Genomic DNA, 14,289 nt, shown 5'->3' with positions numbered 1-14,289 from the left:
ATATATATATATATATATATATATATATACACTTCTACATAGCACTATGTTACAGGGAATAAACTCACAGCAATTTGAAGTTGTGTCCTACTAGTAAATGACAATGCACCCTGCCATGGAAGGCCACCTGGCCCAAAATAAAGTACATGACTGTGAGTGAATTGGGGAAATGTTCGCACTAATACAGACAGGCTGCAAAATTGCTTACACAATGAGATCACAAATACATAAAAATATTTTTTTCTTATACTGTATTTTTTCCCTAATCAGAATCCCATCCCACAACTTTGCAATGCATTTCTCTAGTCATCACTCTAGCTTCCTTAAAGACTACTTATTTTTACTAGTTTTGACATATTAATTTAAAAAACAGAACATACTAAATGTAATATGGATCATGGTTTATATCTAAAGAAAAGGAAAAAAGATATTAATGGGGAAACTGGCAGAATAAGAATAAAACTGCAATTAATTAATAATGGCATGCTAATGTTAATCTTTTATTTTTGAAAAATGTACCAAAGTAATATGTTAATACTAATAATATCTTTGTGATTTTTCATAAGTTTTAGATAGTCAAAAGCAAAAAGCTTATTTTTAAAAATAGTAGGATATAAAGCTAATTAAAATACATGTGCATACATGGAAATGATAAAACCACCAAATGCAAAATGAATTATGGGTAACTGGAAAATGTCAATGTGGGTCGACCTACATGAAATGAGATGTAGCAAATTTTTGTTAATTTTCTTAGAAAAATTAAGTATAATAAAAATAAGCTTGTATTTTAGAAATGCATAGCGAAGATGAAATGAAATACTGTACTTTGATATACTGTATTAACAACAATAAAAAAGCAAAAGTGCAAAATATAACACTATTAAGTGACTATCATTTGGGGAAATGAGGCCACTATAATGTTCTCTATTTTATGTATTTCTTTTATATATATATAAAGAAAGTTTAAAAGTTCTAAAAAAGGTTGCTTGCTTACATAATTTCCAATCAATAATAATTGTTTGAGTAAACAATTTATTAAAGAAACAATATACTGTTCTCTTTGCAACTATCATATAAAAATCTTAAAAGTTACCCTAAAAGCAAAATAAATGACCAAAGGGGGAGAGGAAAGAGGCAGTTTTAGACCAGAGCGGGTTTGAGAACACCTCATAGTGCCCGTGAGCAGGTAGGGAATAAATCACGGACCTGCCACAGCATTATAACAAAGGCTAACTCCTCACTCAGCATTGAAGCAGGGCTAGCCTGTTACGGTCTCGGAGCCAAGCAAGTAAGGAAACAGAGAGAGTCTAGTGGGAGAAAGTTCCACATTGTCAACTAATACCCACTTCCCCAGGGCTGGAAGAGTCAGGTCTAAGGTTAGGGAGAGACCTCCTCAGGGACTGAGGAACCAGCTCCCATCAGGAGAGTGTAAGTGGATGTCTCCCCTCAGGCTTCTGATCTGATTTACTACCCGTAAGTATTTTTGTCTTTCACCTTCCCTAGAACAGACAAGCTGATACACCATTCTCTGCAAACGTGTATGCCAGGTATATTAAAACTTTTAAACTACCACAAACTACCCAAGCAAGAAATGTTATTATTTTATCTCTTTATAGAAATGGGAAAACTATGTTTTGAATAAGATAAATAAGTAACTTTTGCCAAAGCTCCTAGCCAGAGAATGGTGGAGTCAGAATTGATACAATCATCGGCTTCTAACCCCATGTTCTTTCCATTCCACTCTGTTGTGTCCTAAGCAAACTTCACAGAGGATCTGCTCATCGTAGTATCATCAAAACAAAGATGTGCAGGTATTCCCAGGTATGGCTTTAATCTCGTACAGTGTAGAGAAGTCACAGGCTGCAAAAAGAAAAAGGTTGGCCTCATCCTCCCACAAGCACACTCACAGGAAGAAAAGTTGGAGACCTTTTTACCTGCTCAGAAAGCTTTCTCACTTCCTTTAGAATGGAGGCAACAGGCCGGCTCCTCTCCCGGCCACGAGTGAAAGGAACAATGCAGTAGCTACACATGTTGTCACAGCCTCTCATGATAGACCTGGGGAGCAAAACGCCAGCACTCAGTAACAGAAGCGGGATGCCTGGTCCAATCCGAGGAGTGGGACTGCTCCCCTGGCATTATCCTTTGTCCCTAGGTCTTCCTGGCAGTATGCTCTCATTTGGCTAAAAACACTAAACAGACATTTTTATCAATAAAAACTAGTACCTAAATACAGGTTCTCAGACAAACTGCAACTGGTAAAGAGAGTAGTTACCCTGAAAGACTACTTTCTGTATGAAAACAGAAAAAAATAAGTATTGCAAAATATGTGTAAAGAGCAGAGACCTCAGATAAAAACAAAATCCTGTATTTTTCTTTCATTCCTAATCCAATTGCTCTTTCATTTCTATCCTACAGATGAAAGCCACAATTTATCTTAAGGAAATAATTACAGATAAATATTTATCTAAGTTCCTAACCAAATTACTAAATAACTGTCAGCTACTAAGTGCATTAAGCAATACAATAATAGAGTATTGAATAGTTATTAAAATGCAGGTTTGCAAGTTTTTTCTATAAAAGGCCACAGTAAATATTTTACGCTTTGCAGATCATATAGTCTCTGTCACACTACCTAATTCTGCTATTATAGTTGCGAAAGCAACCATATGTAATATGTAAACAAATGGTCATGGCTGTAAATAGCCGGTATTTACCCAAAAAAGTTTAAGCCCCATCTGCCAATCTTTATTACTGAAAATTTAACGATATCAGTATGTTTACCAGTGTAAGTAAAAGCAGGTTATTAAACCAGTTACACTAAGTGCCAATTTTTATAAATAAGCACACATATGAAGCATATACACATAAATGTAAAGGAAAGGGCAGGAATGGTAATAGAGTTTATCATTAAGAGGTAGAAAGAAGTACAAGTAACTGTTATTTTCTTCTTCATGCTTGTCTACCATTTCTACTTACTCATCAACAATATAAGCTATTTTGTCACCAGGGTTTTACCTTTTTTTTTTTTAAACTTAAAAGATCAGGAGAGTGAAAAAAAGGATCAGATAAGTCCAAGAAATAGTCCTAAGTAAAAAAATAAGAGTTTAATAGTCCTAAGCAAAAACATAAGAAGGTAGGGTAGGGAAAACCCCCACACTGTGTATACAAATGCATATGCAAGGAACACTTCTGAAAGGATTACACAGGAAACTACTAATGTTTCTGAAAAGTAGCCTAGGATCTTTTTGGTTTTTTTTGTCTTTTGGATTTTGTACTTTCACTCTCCACCTCTTGGGCAGTGACTCACACGAAGGCAGAAGTAGCACTGGGGCTTGTCTGGACGGGCATGATATCGGCATAGGTCTCATCCAGAGAGAGCAGCACGTTGGCAGCTTGTTGGCCTGACTCGGCGACAGCCAGCAGCCGAGGAAGGTCCCGATAGGCGTCTGGACCAGCCAGAATATCCACCATTTTCTCCCTGTTGAGTATTTCCTCCTTCAGCCTCTCAGCCATGCAGCCTGCGAGGGAAAATAAGCACCTGTTCCCAAATCCAACTGCTCTCGTTGCTTCTTCTCCATACACATTTTCTCTAGCTGTATCAAAGACCGCGGAAACTTCTCTGAGCTTAACGTCACTACTCAACTTTGCTAACACGTCCAAAACACTGAAACTGCATCTTCCGTAGGAAAAGGGCTCTAGAGAAATAAAATTAATTGCCAAAGAAAAATTAAATTAAAACACCATCCAAAAACCTTTCTAGATATGACCCATCTTTTTTTTTTAATCAATGGAAAATTATTCAGGAGTACAAATAAAACTGTTTTGTGACAGCAACTTTTCTCTTAAAATGTACTTGTCTACAACTGCACTGTCTGCCTTTTACCCTTCTTCTTTCCCAGAATACTCGTGAAAAGCTATTAAAAATGTGTTAATCATCTATGTTCGTATCTTTTTTTTTTTTAGGATTTATTTATTTGTGCATACAGAACAGGGGTATAGGCAAGAGGTGCAGAGACAGAGTGGGGAACAGAATAGGCAGATCAAAAAAGTACACTGCTGAGAGGAGCAGCGGGCAAGACAGGAGAGGTCTGCTGCACCATGTGGGTCAACTCCAGGGCAGGGATCGAACTCGCACTGAAGCAGCTGCAGCCAGCTTGCAGTGCTGCATCCTAACGTGTTATGCCACCAGGGAGGGCCTATGTTCATATCTTTTATAACCTTTAAAACACTGATCTAATTAATAAGTCCATACATTATAAAAATTCTTTTTATTATAAACACCTTCTGAGGACACTTTACTTTAAAAACCATTCTTGGTTGTACATCCATGTTTACTACAGCATCATTCATGACAGCCGAAGGGTGCCCACCAACAGATTTGGGATGTACACATACACAATGGAATATTATTTAATCCTAAGAATGAAAGAAACGCTAACACATGCTATAATATAGCTGAATCCTGAAGACATTACTTTTAATTAAAATAAACCACTTACAAAAGGAGAAATATGGCATGATTCATGATGTCCCTAGAGTATTCAAATTCACAAAGACAAAGTAGAAACGGTGGTCGTAAGGGATTGAGGCAAGAAGGGAATGAGGAATAACTGTTTAATGGGTGTGAAGTTTCATTTTGGAAAGATCAGGAAATTCTAGAAATGTATGTGTTGACAGTTGCACAACCATGTGGATATACTCAATGTCAGTGAGAAAAAAGGTTAAAACGGTAAATTTCCTGTGGCATACACCTTACCACAGTTGAGGACAATTTATTTTGGGGATTTCTGAAATGGTTAACAGATATATAGGCAGGGGCTTCAGAGAATTTAAATGGAATGAAACATTTCTGCTAATCCTTTCATCCTCCTGTATCACTTAGTACATTAACCTGTGTAACATGTATCAACAGTCTTGACCCATCATCAAAAGGAATTAACTAACTATTCCACAATAGACAGAGTCTGATTTAAGATTAAATAACATTAACTAAACACCAGAACCAAAAGAGTAGCAAATATTTTTTGAAATATGCTTCCCAGCTATCTAGATCAGTTGTCCACTGAAGTTTCTAATGACACAAATATTCTTTCTCATGCATGCACTGTCCAAACTGGCAGCCACTGTCAAGCACAGCTCCTAAGCAGTGTGCTTAGTGTGACTAGTGACAGCCAAATGGTCAGGGCAGAGATACAACTTTTCTTGGGCATGTTTCAGGAGTTAAGACAAAAAGGGCCTACACTGTTAACCCAGCCTGTCCCTTTAGACTTTAAACTCTCTCCTATCACAGCTCTGTGTCACCATGACTCTAGGATGGACGGACCTATTTCTGATACTGATTCTTTCCAGTCACTACAAAAAGTTTTATGTGATTTATCTCATTTATCCCTACTGCCTCTAACCTACAAGATACATGGGGGTGTATTAGATTCACAATGTGAATCAGCCTCTAAGAGAACCCCAAGCATTGAAGACTACCTGGAACCCAAATCTCAAAACATAAAATCTGCGAATTACCGGGTACCTAGAATCCCAATCTTCAGAGGCACACGGGAACGGAGCCTATTCGTCTTCAGGGCTTTAAGCTGATGCAAACGATTCCAGATGGTCTGTTCAGCCTTCTCCCTAAAGAAAGCAAAAAAAGGTACAACTGAGACTAAAAATAAACTCTATGTACAGAGTAATCTAAGAAAGTAGGTTAAATGGGAAAAATTACAAAAACCTTCAACCTTCAACCCTTTAGGTTACAAGAAGGCAAGCAAGGAATTACTTCGTATAAGTCACCATTCCAAGAGTGATGCCTTCCCTGCACTCCAAATCCTAGTAAGTTTCAAAGCCAAACCCAAAACAACCTACTTCACAAAGCCTTCCGAGGTCTCCTCTGCTAGAGTTTATCTTTGCTTTAACTGCTTTATCATAGTAACTACACTTTCCCCATATTTAACAATTTCTCTTTTTTGTTGTTTGATATTTTTTTTACCTAGTTTTCTGCCAGATATTAGAGCTATTTGTGTATCATGTCTTAGTTCCCATATCAGACTAAGCTCCTTAAAGCCAAGTTTCCTACAAGGATTCATTTCTGAATCACCCAAAGCACCTGGTTCAGTATTGTGCAGCAGAGTGTCTCAGGAAAAAAACAACACTGGATTAGTTAATTGATAGAATAGCCAGCTAAGGAAACATTAACACTAATGGACATGCTCACCTCTGATGTGTGCCACCCATCTCTGCTCAGAACTCTGCCCCCTGCTGATATCTGCACCCTAACCCTAAGAGATACATCATAAACATGCACCCTTAGTCATAAGAAAACCCTTAGGAAAACTTGGACGACTCTGCAACACACCGTTTCCTCCTCTAAAAAATAGTTTGATAACAATACCTACATCAGAGGGTTGATGAAAAAATTAAATTCATTATACACGCACAGTGCTTAGCACAAGACCTGACACAGAGTATATGCTTGACACGTCAGTCGGGTCTACCACTCCTATGGCCTCCGCAGGCTGACTGGCTCATCTCCACAGGTCAGCTAGCCTCACACACTTAGCACCAGCATTATTATAGGAGGTCTGTTCATTCCCAAGGTAAAGAACAAGTTCCTACCTGATAGAACATGTGACAAGGAGGATCACATCAGCCTGAGTGGGAAGCAAGGAAAAAAAAAAAGAAAATTATGATCTTTGAAATTAGCCTCACAGAATTACTGCCTACGACCCTTTCATCATGATAATGGTGGTAAAATACACAGAACATAAAATTTACCTTTTTAGCTACTTTTGAAAGCATAGTTCAGTAGCATCAGATACATTCTCATTCAACCACCACCACCTTCAAGCTCCAGAACATCCCCAAATAAATCTCCCCCAATAATAACTCTATAGCCATTAAAAACCCTATTCGCCTTTCCTCATAGCCCAATTTTAACTTAGCTCCTTGAAGGTGTACATCACCATAAAAGTTTAAAAATAACTGGAACAAAAGTATAGCTTGGTCCCAAAAGAATTCACACTTAGCAATGGGTACCCTGTCCTGAAACTGCATGTGAGAACTGGCACAAAGGCAGTCTTATAAGACCTGGGAAACAAGAGGAAGCAGGAAATGTGTGTACCTCTTTGAGGTCACTGGTCCGCAGGTAGCCATTCTTCTGCAAGATGGACCAGGCTATCTCTGTGTCATTCACATTCATCTGGCAGCCATAGGTCTCAAGGTAGACTGCAATGAGAGGGAGATCCTCTGACAGGCACACAAAGAGACCACGTGTCTTAAAAGGTCTCTTTTCAAAGTCCCCAAAATTTCTGAAGCAACTGGTTACCCACTGAGTCCCTGATGTACCCCCTAATTCAATGACAATCTATCACAACAAAAAAATTACATATATATACATATAAAATAATTTTAAGCCATGTCATTAAAATATAGGAATACCATATACCTGAGAATCAAGGGAATATGGTTTTTAAAACAATTAGAAAAAACATGTTTTTTTAAACATGTTTTAAAACAACTAACTTGATAGTGTTGATTATTGACCTGGAGGAAAAACAAATTCACACTCCATTTTCTCAAAATGAGGTTCTCCAGCCTCTGAAGATAGCAGTAGTGTCCAGATAGTACATAAAACCGCAAATTAAAATAAAGCATCCTCCTACAGAAATGTCAAACATCTTAAATGAAATAAAGCATGTCTGGGTTATGATGTAAAATACATTTGCACAAACTCTTAAGGACATGGATCTCACCCTCTGACAAGCCCCTTCAAGCTGTATTCCTAGATCAACCCTCACCCCACTGACACACTGTAATCCATAGACTCAAGTAAATTTGAATTTGCCTTAAAAGTAGAATGACAAGGAATCATTTGAAAACCAATAGAAAATAGCAATAACTTTTTTAAAAGGGGAAAGTATCAGTTTTTTTAAAACTTTTCTTGGCACATTTCTCTTACCTAAAAAAGAAAAAGAAAACATCAAGGAATTGATGAGAACACAAAAAATGAAGGACTACTAAATATCTGACAGAAGTCATAAGATACACATACACCAAGATTTATTATTTCAACTCTTAGTCTGCAACAATATTTAGTAAAGCAGTATTTCATCTACATCTGTACCTATACATGTGTGTAGCATATACACATATACACAGACACCTATAATTTTTTATGATATAAGAAATTTTTGAAATAATGTCCAACTATAGGGGACGGTTGAGAAACATCAGGGTACAACAAAATGTGATATTTTACATTAATTTTTCAGTTTTTAATTCAGAAGACTACAGTAGTTGGAAAAATGCCCAATGAAAATACCAACTTAAAATAATCTGCACCATATAGTTGTAACCAAATCTTTAAGAACTATGAAGGGAAACATGTTTTTGAAGCAGGACAAAGGGGAAATGTTTCATGTTCCTTCAAATTTTTAAGGTGTTGTAACTAACGGCATAATGTTTCTAATCTCTACCTAGGCATAAAGTGTGAATTTCTATAGTACCAACTATGAAACCTGCCTCATGACTTGAGACAATTCAGAACAGAAAGTACTGGCTTTCCAAAGGGAACCACAGAGAGGACTCCACAGACTATTAGGCCCCAGGACACCATGAGTTTCTTTATATTAATGTTACTCGGTAAAGGAATCTTCTCAGACTGTTAACCCTCCAAAGTTGGATCTACAATAAAAGAAGCTAAATAATTGGCCCAGGAGGCCAGAGGAGCAAAGTAGAAAACCCAGAGAGAAAAGTAAAACCAACCTTTTCTCTGCCTTCCTAAAAGTTCATCCACCGTGACATAGGGAGGTGGATCCTCCTCGTGTGGAGAGGACACCTTTTCTTGAGGAGCTGAAGAACTTAGAAAATGCTGAAAACTCGGTCCGGTGGCCAGCCTGGAACTGAAATCCTTCTGAACTCCATCCTCCTGCTGCTTCTCCAGACTGGGAGATGTGGAGCTGGATCCACTGCTATGTGTCCGCAAAGTCCTAAGCAGCAGCCAGGACAGAGAGGCTACGGGGCTCCACCTCAGAGACTTCTGCACAGGGAGGACACGCTGCAAGGGATGCATGGTGCTGAGTAAACATTCCAGCATCTGGAGCAGGAAAGAAAGGCGAGACATCACCAACCCTGGCTGAACATTACCTACTGGCCAAAGGCACTTTGCAAACGTTACATTTTTTATAAATTTAAGGTTTGTTGGCAACCCTGGTTTGAGTAAGGTTATCAGTTCCATTCTTACAACATGTCCTCACTTCATGTCTGTGTTCTCCTTGTGATAATTCTTGCAGTATTTCACACTTTTTACTATTTCTGTATTTATTCTGGTGATCTGTGGTATTACTATTTAATAGCAAGAATGACACCACTCTAAGCCAGCAAACTTAAGGAATATTGTGTTCTGACAGCCCCTCAGATCTCCCTATTCTAAGACACATTAATTAAACTTAGGCCAATGAATAAGTTTACAAAAGCCTCTAACTGTTTAAGTAAAAGGAAGTGGTGAAACTTTAATGAATGAGGACTCCCTTCTTATGCATGAGTAAAGAAGTGATTTCTAGAGATGGTTCCATCCTGGTTGAAGATGCTGTAAACATTGTTGAAATGCCATCAAAGAATTTACAATATTACATAAATTCAGCTGACAAAGCAGCAGCAGAAATTGAGAGGATTAACTCCAATTCTGAAGGAAATTCTGGTGTAGATAGAAAGTTTCCCAACAACAATACAGGGAAATCTTTCCTCAAAGGAAGAGTCAACTGATACAATAAAAGTCACTGCTGTCTTAGTGCCACAGCCATGGCAGCCTTCAGCAACCACCCCCGCAGCCATCCCCCACTGCATGGAGACAAGATCCTCCAACAGCACCAGCAGGATTTACTGAAAGCCCGGGTGATGGTTAGGATTTTATAGGAATAAAGTGTTTTTAATCAATATATATATGTATTGCTTTTCCTTAGACATAACATTATTGCACACTTAGACTGCAGTTATAAAAACGTAACTCACACACACTGGCAAACCAAAAAGAATTGTGACTCACTTTATTGCAATACACACTTTATTGAGGTAGCCCACAACCAAGCCCGCAGTATCTCCAAGGCATGGCTGGGTTAAAACATTTAAAGACACCATTAAAAACCCAACTTGGCATACAGTGCTTCTTCAATAACTGCACATTTGCAATCCACACTCCCTTTCATGAGAGTATAAAAGCACTGTGGTTAAGCGTATGGACGCTGGAGCAGTCTGATGGTACTGCTGCCTGGCCAGGTAACTCAGAAGTGGGTGTCTCCATTTCTGTATGTGTGAACTAGAGCTACCTGTGTCTGTTGTATTAAACTGGACAAAAATTAGTAAAATACTTGCAAACACAATGGCGAAGGCCACAGTTGAGGGCTCAGAAATTGGTAGCGGGTAACAACGAGGCCGAGAACCTCATCTCAACAAAAAATAACCCTAAATATAAGATGTCTCAAACATTTTGCTGGGTGGCTGACAATGGGTCAGGCACGACGCTAAACTTACCCCTGCATAAGCGAATTTAACCTTCAGTCACCCTGTGAGGCGGGTGCTACTATCATCCCCAGTTCAAAGGTAACTACGCAAAGGCTGGCGGGGAAGGGGGTGACCTGCACTAAAGCCACAAGCGGAGCAGTCTGGGGAACCCCGTAAGAACCTGGACAGGACCCGCGCCGGAACCGGAGAGCCCATCACCCCTGAAAGACCGCGCGGTCCCAGGGCTCCGCCGCGCCCGCGCGCAGGCGCGGACTCTGGAGCACACGTGTGCAGCTCATCTGCGCCCCGCTCCGCTCACCTGCCGCCGCCCGCAGGCACAGCGCTGGCGGCACAACTTGCCTCAGCTCGGGAAGACCCCTCAGCGAACCCCAGTACCCGACAGCCGGAACACGAGTGACTTCCGTTCCGCTGGGACTTTTGTCCGGAATGACCCAACGGAAGTGCCGTCTCTGTACGGCCCGGGTGGATCCAGGAGATCCAGGTTCCGGGCTTTGAAAAGCGTCCTAGAGGACAGCTGGCAACCGAGCGCTGCCAATGCTCAGTTAAGTGTGCTCTTCGTGCAAACTACGAAGTGGAGGTCGAAGAAAAATTGCCAAATGGCGCATCAATCATTTGCATATTGATTAAGTGTTGAAATACTAGTTGTGATTACACTGAGTTACAGAAATATGTAATTTAAAATAATTTCACCTGTTTTGTTTTTTTTTTTTTTAACTTTTTTAATATGGCTGCTGGGAAACTTTAGACTTCACACATGCTCACATTCCGTTTCTATTGGCCACCGCTAATCTGTAGGTAAAAGACTTACCCATTCACTTCTCCAACCTGAACCCCTTCCACTTGGGGTTACAAACTCATACTTTAAGCTGCCTACCTGGCACCTCTGCTTGAATGTTTAATGATCGTCTCTATCTTAATACAGAACTCTTCGTCTCCACACATCCTCATCCAAATTATGTTCCTGCTAAGTCTGGCCCATCTGAGTAAATGACCAGTTGCACTAGGAGAAATTGAGCTATCATTTTTGTTTTATTTTCCTCAATGTCCACGTTCGGTCTGTCAGCAAGTCCTGTCAATTCTAACCTCAATGTGTCATATCTGTCCACTGCCCACTCTACCCACCTTTCTGTGCTATAGCTCTAGCCCAGGTGATCACCTCATCAAAAATGATTGTAATACCCTTCTAACTGGTTTCAGATAGGTAATTTCCTACGCAGAGCCTAAGAGAATTATGAGGTTGCTTATTTTATTGCATTAATACCAACTCCCTGTTTCAAGAACTATGTATTGTTCACCATGGCCATCCCCTCTTTGTTCTTAATCTTGGCCTCTTAGAGTCACAGGACAGAGGGATTCCAGAGCTGAAAGGAAGCCACTTTCAGGGCTTCCATAGTGGGAGTGTCAAAGAGGAACCAGGACATGAACCCAGGTCTCAGCCTTTTAGAACTGGCTTTCAAATATGCATCTTCCTCTAGTAGCCCCAATAGGTGTCCCCTTCCCCCTTTATAGCCAGCCAGGAAGCAGCAGGTCAATTCTGATTACCTATGAGACCAAACTGGGAGCATGAGGGGTATGCTCTGATACCTGCTAGTCTGCCCCCACCTGCACATACACACTCAGCAGCTCTTCCCCACATACCCTGCCCCACACACATACCACTCCATATGGGAGCCAGAGATCATTTTACCACTGACCCCTCCTACACCCACCACACTCCAAACACTTCAGCTTCCCTGTTGTGAAGTCTTGAATAGTTTTGTGTCTTAGATATTGAAGGTGATTTTTCCCAGACTCCAGGAGTTTGGAGGCTCCCTATTCCACTGTACCTCAGGATGTCTCACCTGGAATCCTATTACCCCTTCCACCTAATTCCTACTGGTCGGTGATAATTATGTTTCTGAGCAATTATGCCTTCCCTCCTTCCCACTGAGCTTAGCCTCAAGTACACGACTAGTTTTTGTCCAATAGAATGAGGATAGGCATAATGCAGACAGAGAATGTAACTGTGCAATTGCTATTTGATGTCTTTGAGCTCCAGCCACGTGCCTTGAGAAGCACATTCCTTGGAAGCTGAGGCCCCAGTTTCACACTGTGCTCCAGAAGGAACAAAGAGTGGAACTGAGCCCAGCTCCCAGCCTAGAGCTACCCAGCCAAGCACAATTTTGAATGGTCAAATGGCAATCAACATGCAGCCCCAAAGGCATGAAAATAAATGCCTGTTGCCTTGACCACTGCTATTGGGGTTGTTTTTTTCCACAGCATTATTACAGCAGAAGTTGATTTTTAGAATGCCCCTCTGATGAACAACAGCTTCCGTGTCTCTCCTAAGAGAAATGTCCCCTGAACCCTTAAAGGAGGTGGCTTCTCTGCTTTTACATCTGTCCAATTTGAATCATACCCTTGCACTAAATCTTTCCCCTCTGCATGGTGACTTGTCAATCTCATTCTTAGCAAATCAGTCCCTTGCCCCAAAGAGTAACACAGAGTAAGTGCATTCTATATATTCCCCAAAGGCATATGAATTTGTTACTAGGCAAAGGTTCTAAACACTGTCACTGGGTTAGTGCCTCTTACCAGTTCTGGATCCAGCCACCTGCCACCACAAATGCAAACAAAAAGGCCTTTGTTAGAGCAAAAGAAAAATACATAGCCAACAGTATAGAAAGAGAGGAGAACTATCAGAGCGGAGGGCGAGGGAGAAGGAACAGTTACCGACCAGTGGTGCAAAGTGGAGGTGCAGTGAAAGGGGCTGCAGGGTGCTGCGAGGTCTGCCCCTCCTGAGGTTGCCCCTGCCTCGCCATAAGCCCAGTAGGGCAGCTGCCATCCACAGCAGCTCGGAGAAGAGCGTCTACCAGCAATGCTTGTGTTAAAGGCTCCGACGATGCTATGCCCCCTCCCCAGCATTATTCTGGATGTCAGGGGTGAGTGTAGACCGAGGCACTGTCCAGCCACAGTCTGGTTTGGGCAGTGTTTGGATGTTAGGGAGCAGAGTTCAGCCCTGATCCTGGTGGAAAGACTGGTACAGTCTGTGCCCAGCCCGAGAGGCTGTGCCAACCACCCCAGGAACCCCAGGTGCAGGGCTTAACTGCACCTGCCACTCCAACAAAGAGGCGGATTGATTGGCAGATGGATGGTAATCAAGACTGGAATATCTTTACTTACCTGCATTTCCCAGTTTTCTAGAGCATCTCTGGCCAACTTGTATGTGACTTCTTGTGAGTCTTTTTCCTCATCTGGAGGTCTGACTAGAAATGCTTAGTTCAACACAATATCCACAAGCCATGCGTGTCTACTGAACATCTGACATGCAGCTAGTATGAAGAAGGAGCTGGATTTTATTGCCACTTAGTTTTACTATCAAAACAAATGATCGATCTGCAGGAAAACTAGTAGTTGTTGAAACAGCTTGGGTGTATAAATCTTTGTTAAAGTTGAAAAATGTTCATTGCATATCTTATTTTAAATAATTTTTATTAAAATTACTTTGAATTATGGGCCCTCCCTAGTAGCTCAGTGGGTTAAAGCACAGCACTAAGAAGCTAAAGCCACTTCAACATGAGTTCGATCTCCGCCTACTCCAGAGGTGACCCACTTGGTGCAGCAGACCTCTCCTAACCCACTCGCTGCTCCCCTCAGCAGTCGGCCAGTTCTGCTCCCCACTCTGTCTCTGGTGAAGCCTCTCACTGCCCCTGCACCTCTGGCCTGTACCCCAGTTCTGTATGCTCAAATAAATAAATCTTTTTAAAAAATTGAATTATAACATGGCATAGGTTGTATGTG

General features: G+C 40.8%; 1 protein-coding gene across 2 annotated transcripts in view; it reads right to left on the bottom strand.

Annotated features, from left to right (window-relative positions):
* CDK5RAP1 (CDK5 regulatory subunit associated protein 1) overlaps window positions 1-10,884 on the bottom strand; it is a 26,187-nt gene extending 15,303 nt beyond the window's left edge. The window contains exons 1-7 of one of the 2 annotated variants that reach the window (XM_004687282.2): window positions 10,788-10,884; window positions 8,755-9,085; window positions 7,112-7,215; window positions 6,607-6,641; window positions 5,525-5,625; window positions 3,308-3,518; window positions 1,935-2,055 (exon numbers count right to left, since the gene is read on the bottom strand). In XM_004687282.2, coding sequence (XP_004687339.2) covers window positions 1,935-2,055; window positions 3,308-3,518; window positions 5,525-5,625; window positions 6,607-6,641; window positions 7,112-7,215; window positions 8,755-9,085 — 903 coding nt within the window. In that variant the 5' untranslated portion in view covers window positions 10,788-10,884. The remainder of the gene's footprint in view (window positions 1-1,934; window positions 2,056-3,307; window positions 3,519-5,524; window positions 5,626-6,606; window positions 6,642-7,111; window positions 7,216-8,754; window positions 9,086-10,787) is intronic. The other variant, XM_012728429.1, reaches the window with a different exon arrangement.
* Window positions 10,885-14,289: the final 3,405 nt, after the last annotated feature.

The sequence above is a fragment of the Condylura cristata genome, unplaced genomic scaffold (genome assembly GCF_000260355.1).
Source record: "Condylura cristata isolate star-nosed mole 26May11 unplaced genomic scaffold, ConCri1.0 scaffold00022, whole genome shotgun sequence".
In the NCBI taxonomy this organism is placed as follows: Eukaryota; Metazoa; Chordata; class Mammalia; order Eulipotyphla; family Talpidae; genus Condylura; species Condylura cristata.
Note: the sequence above shows the minus strand (reverse complement) of the source record. Positions and strands in the feature narration are given on the sequence as shown.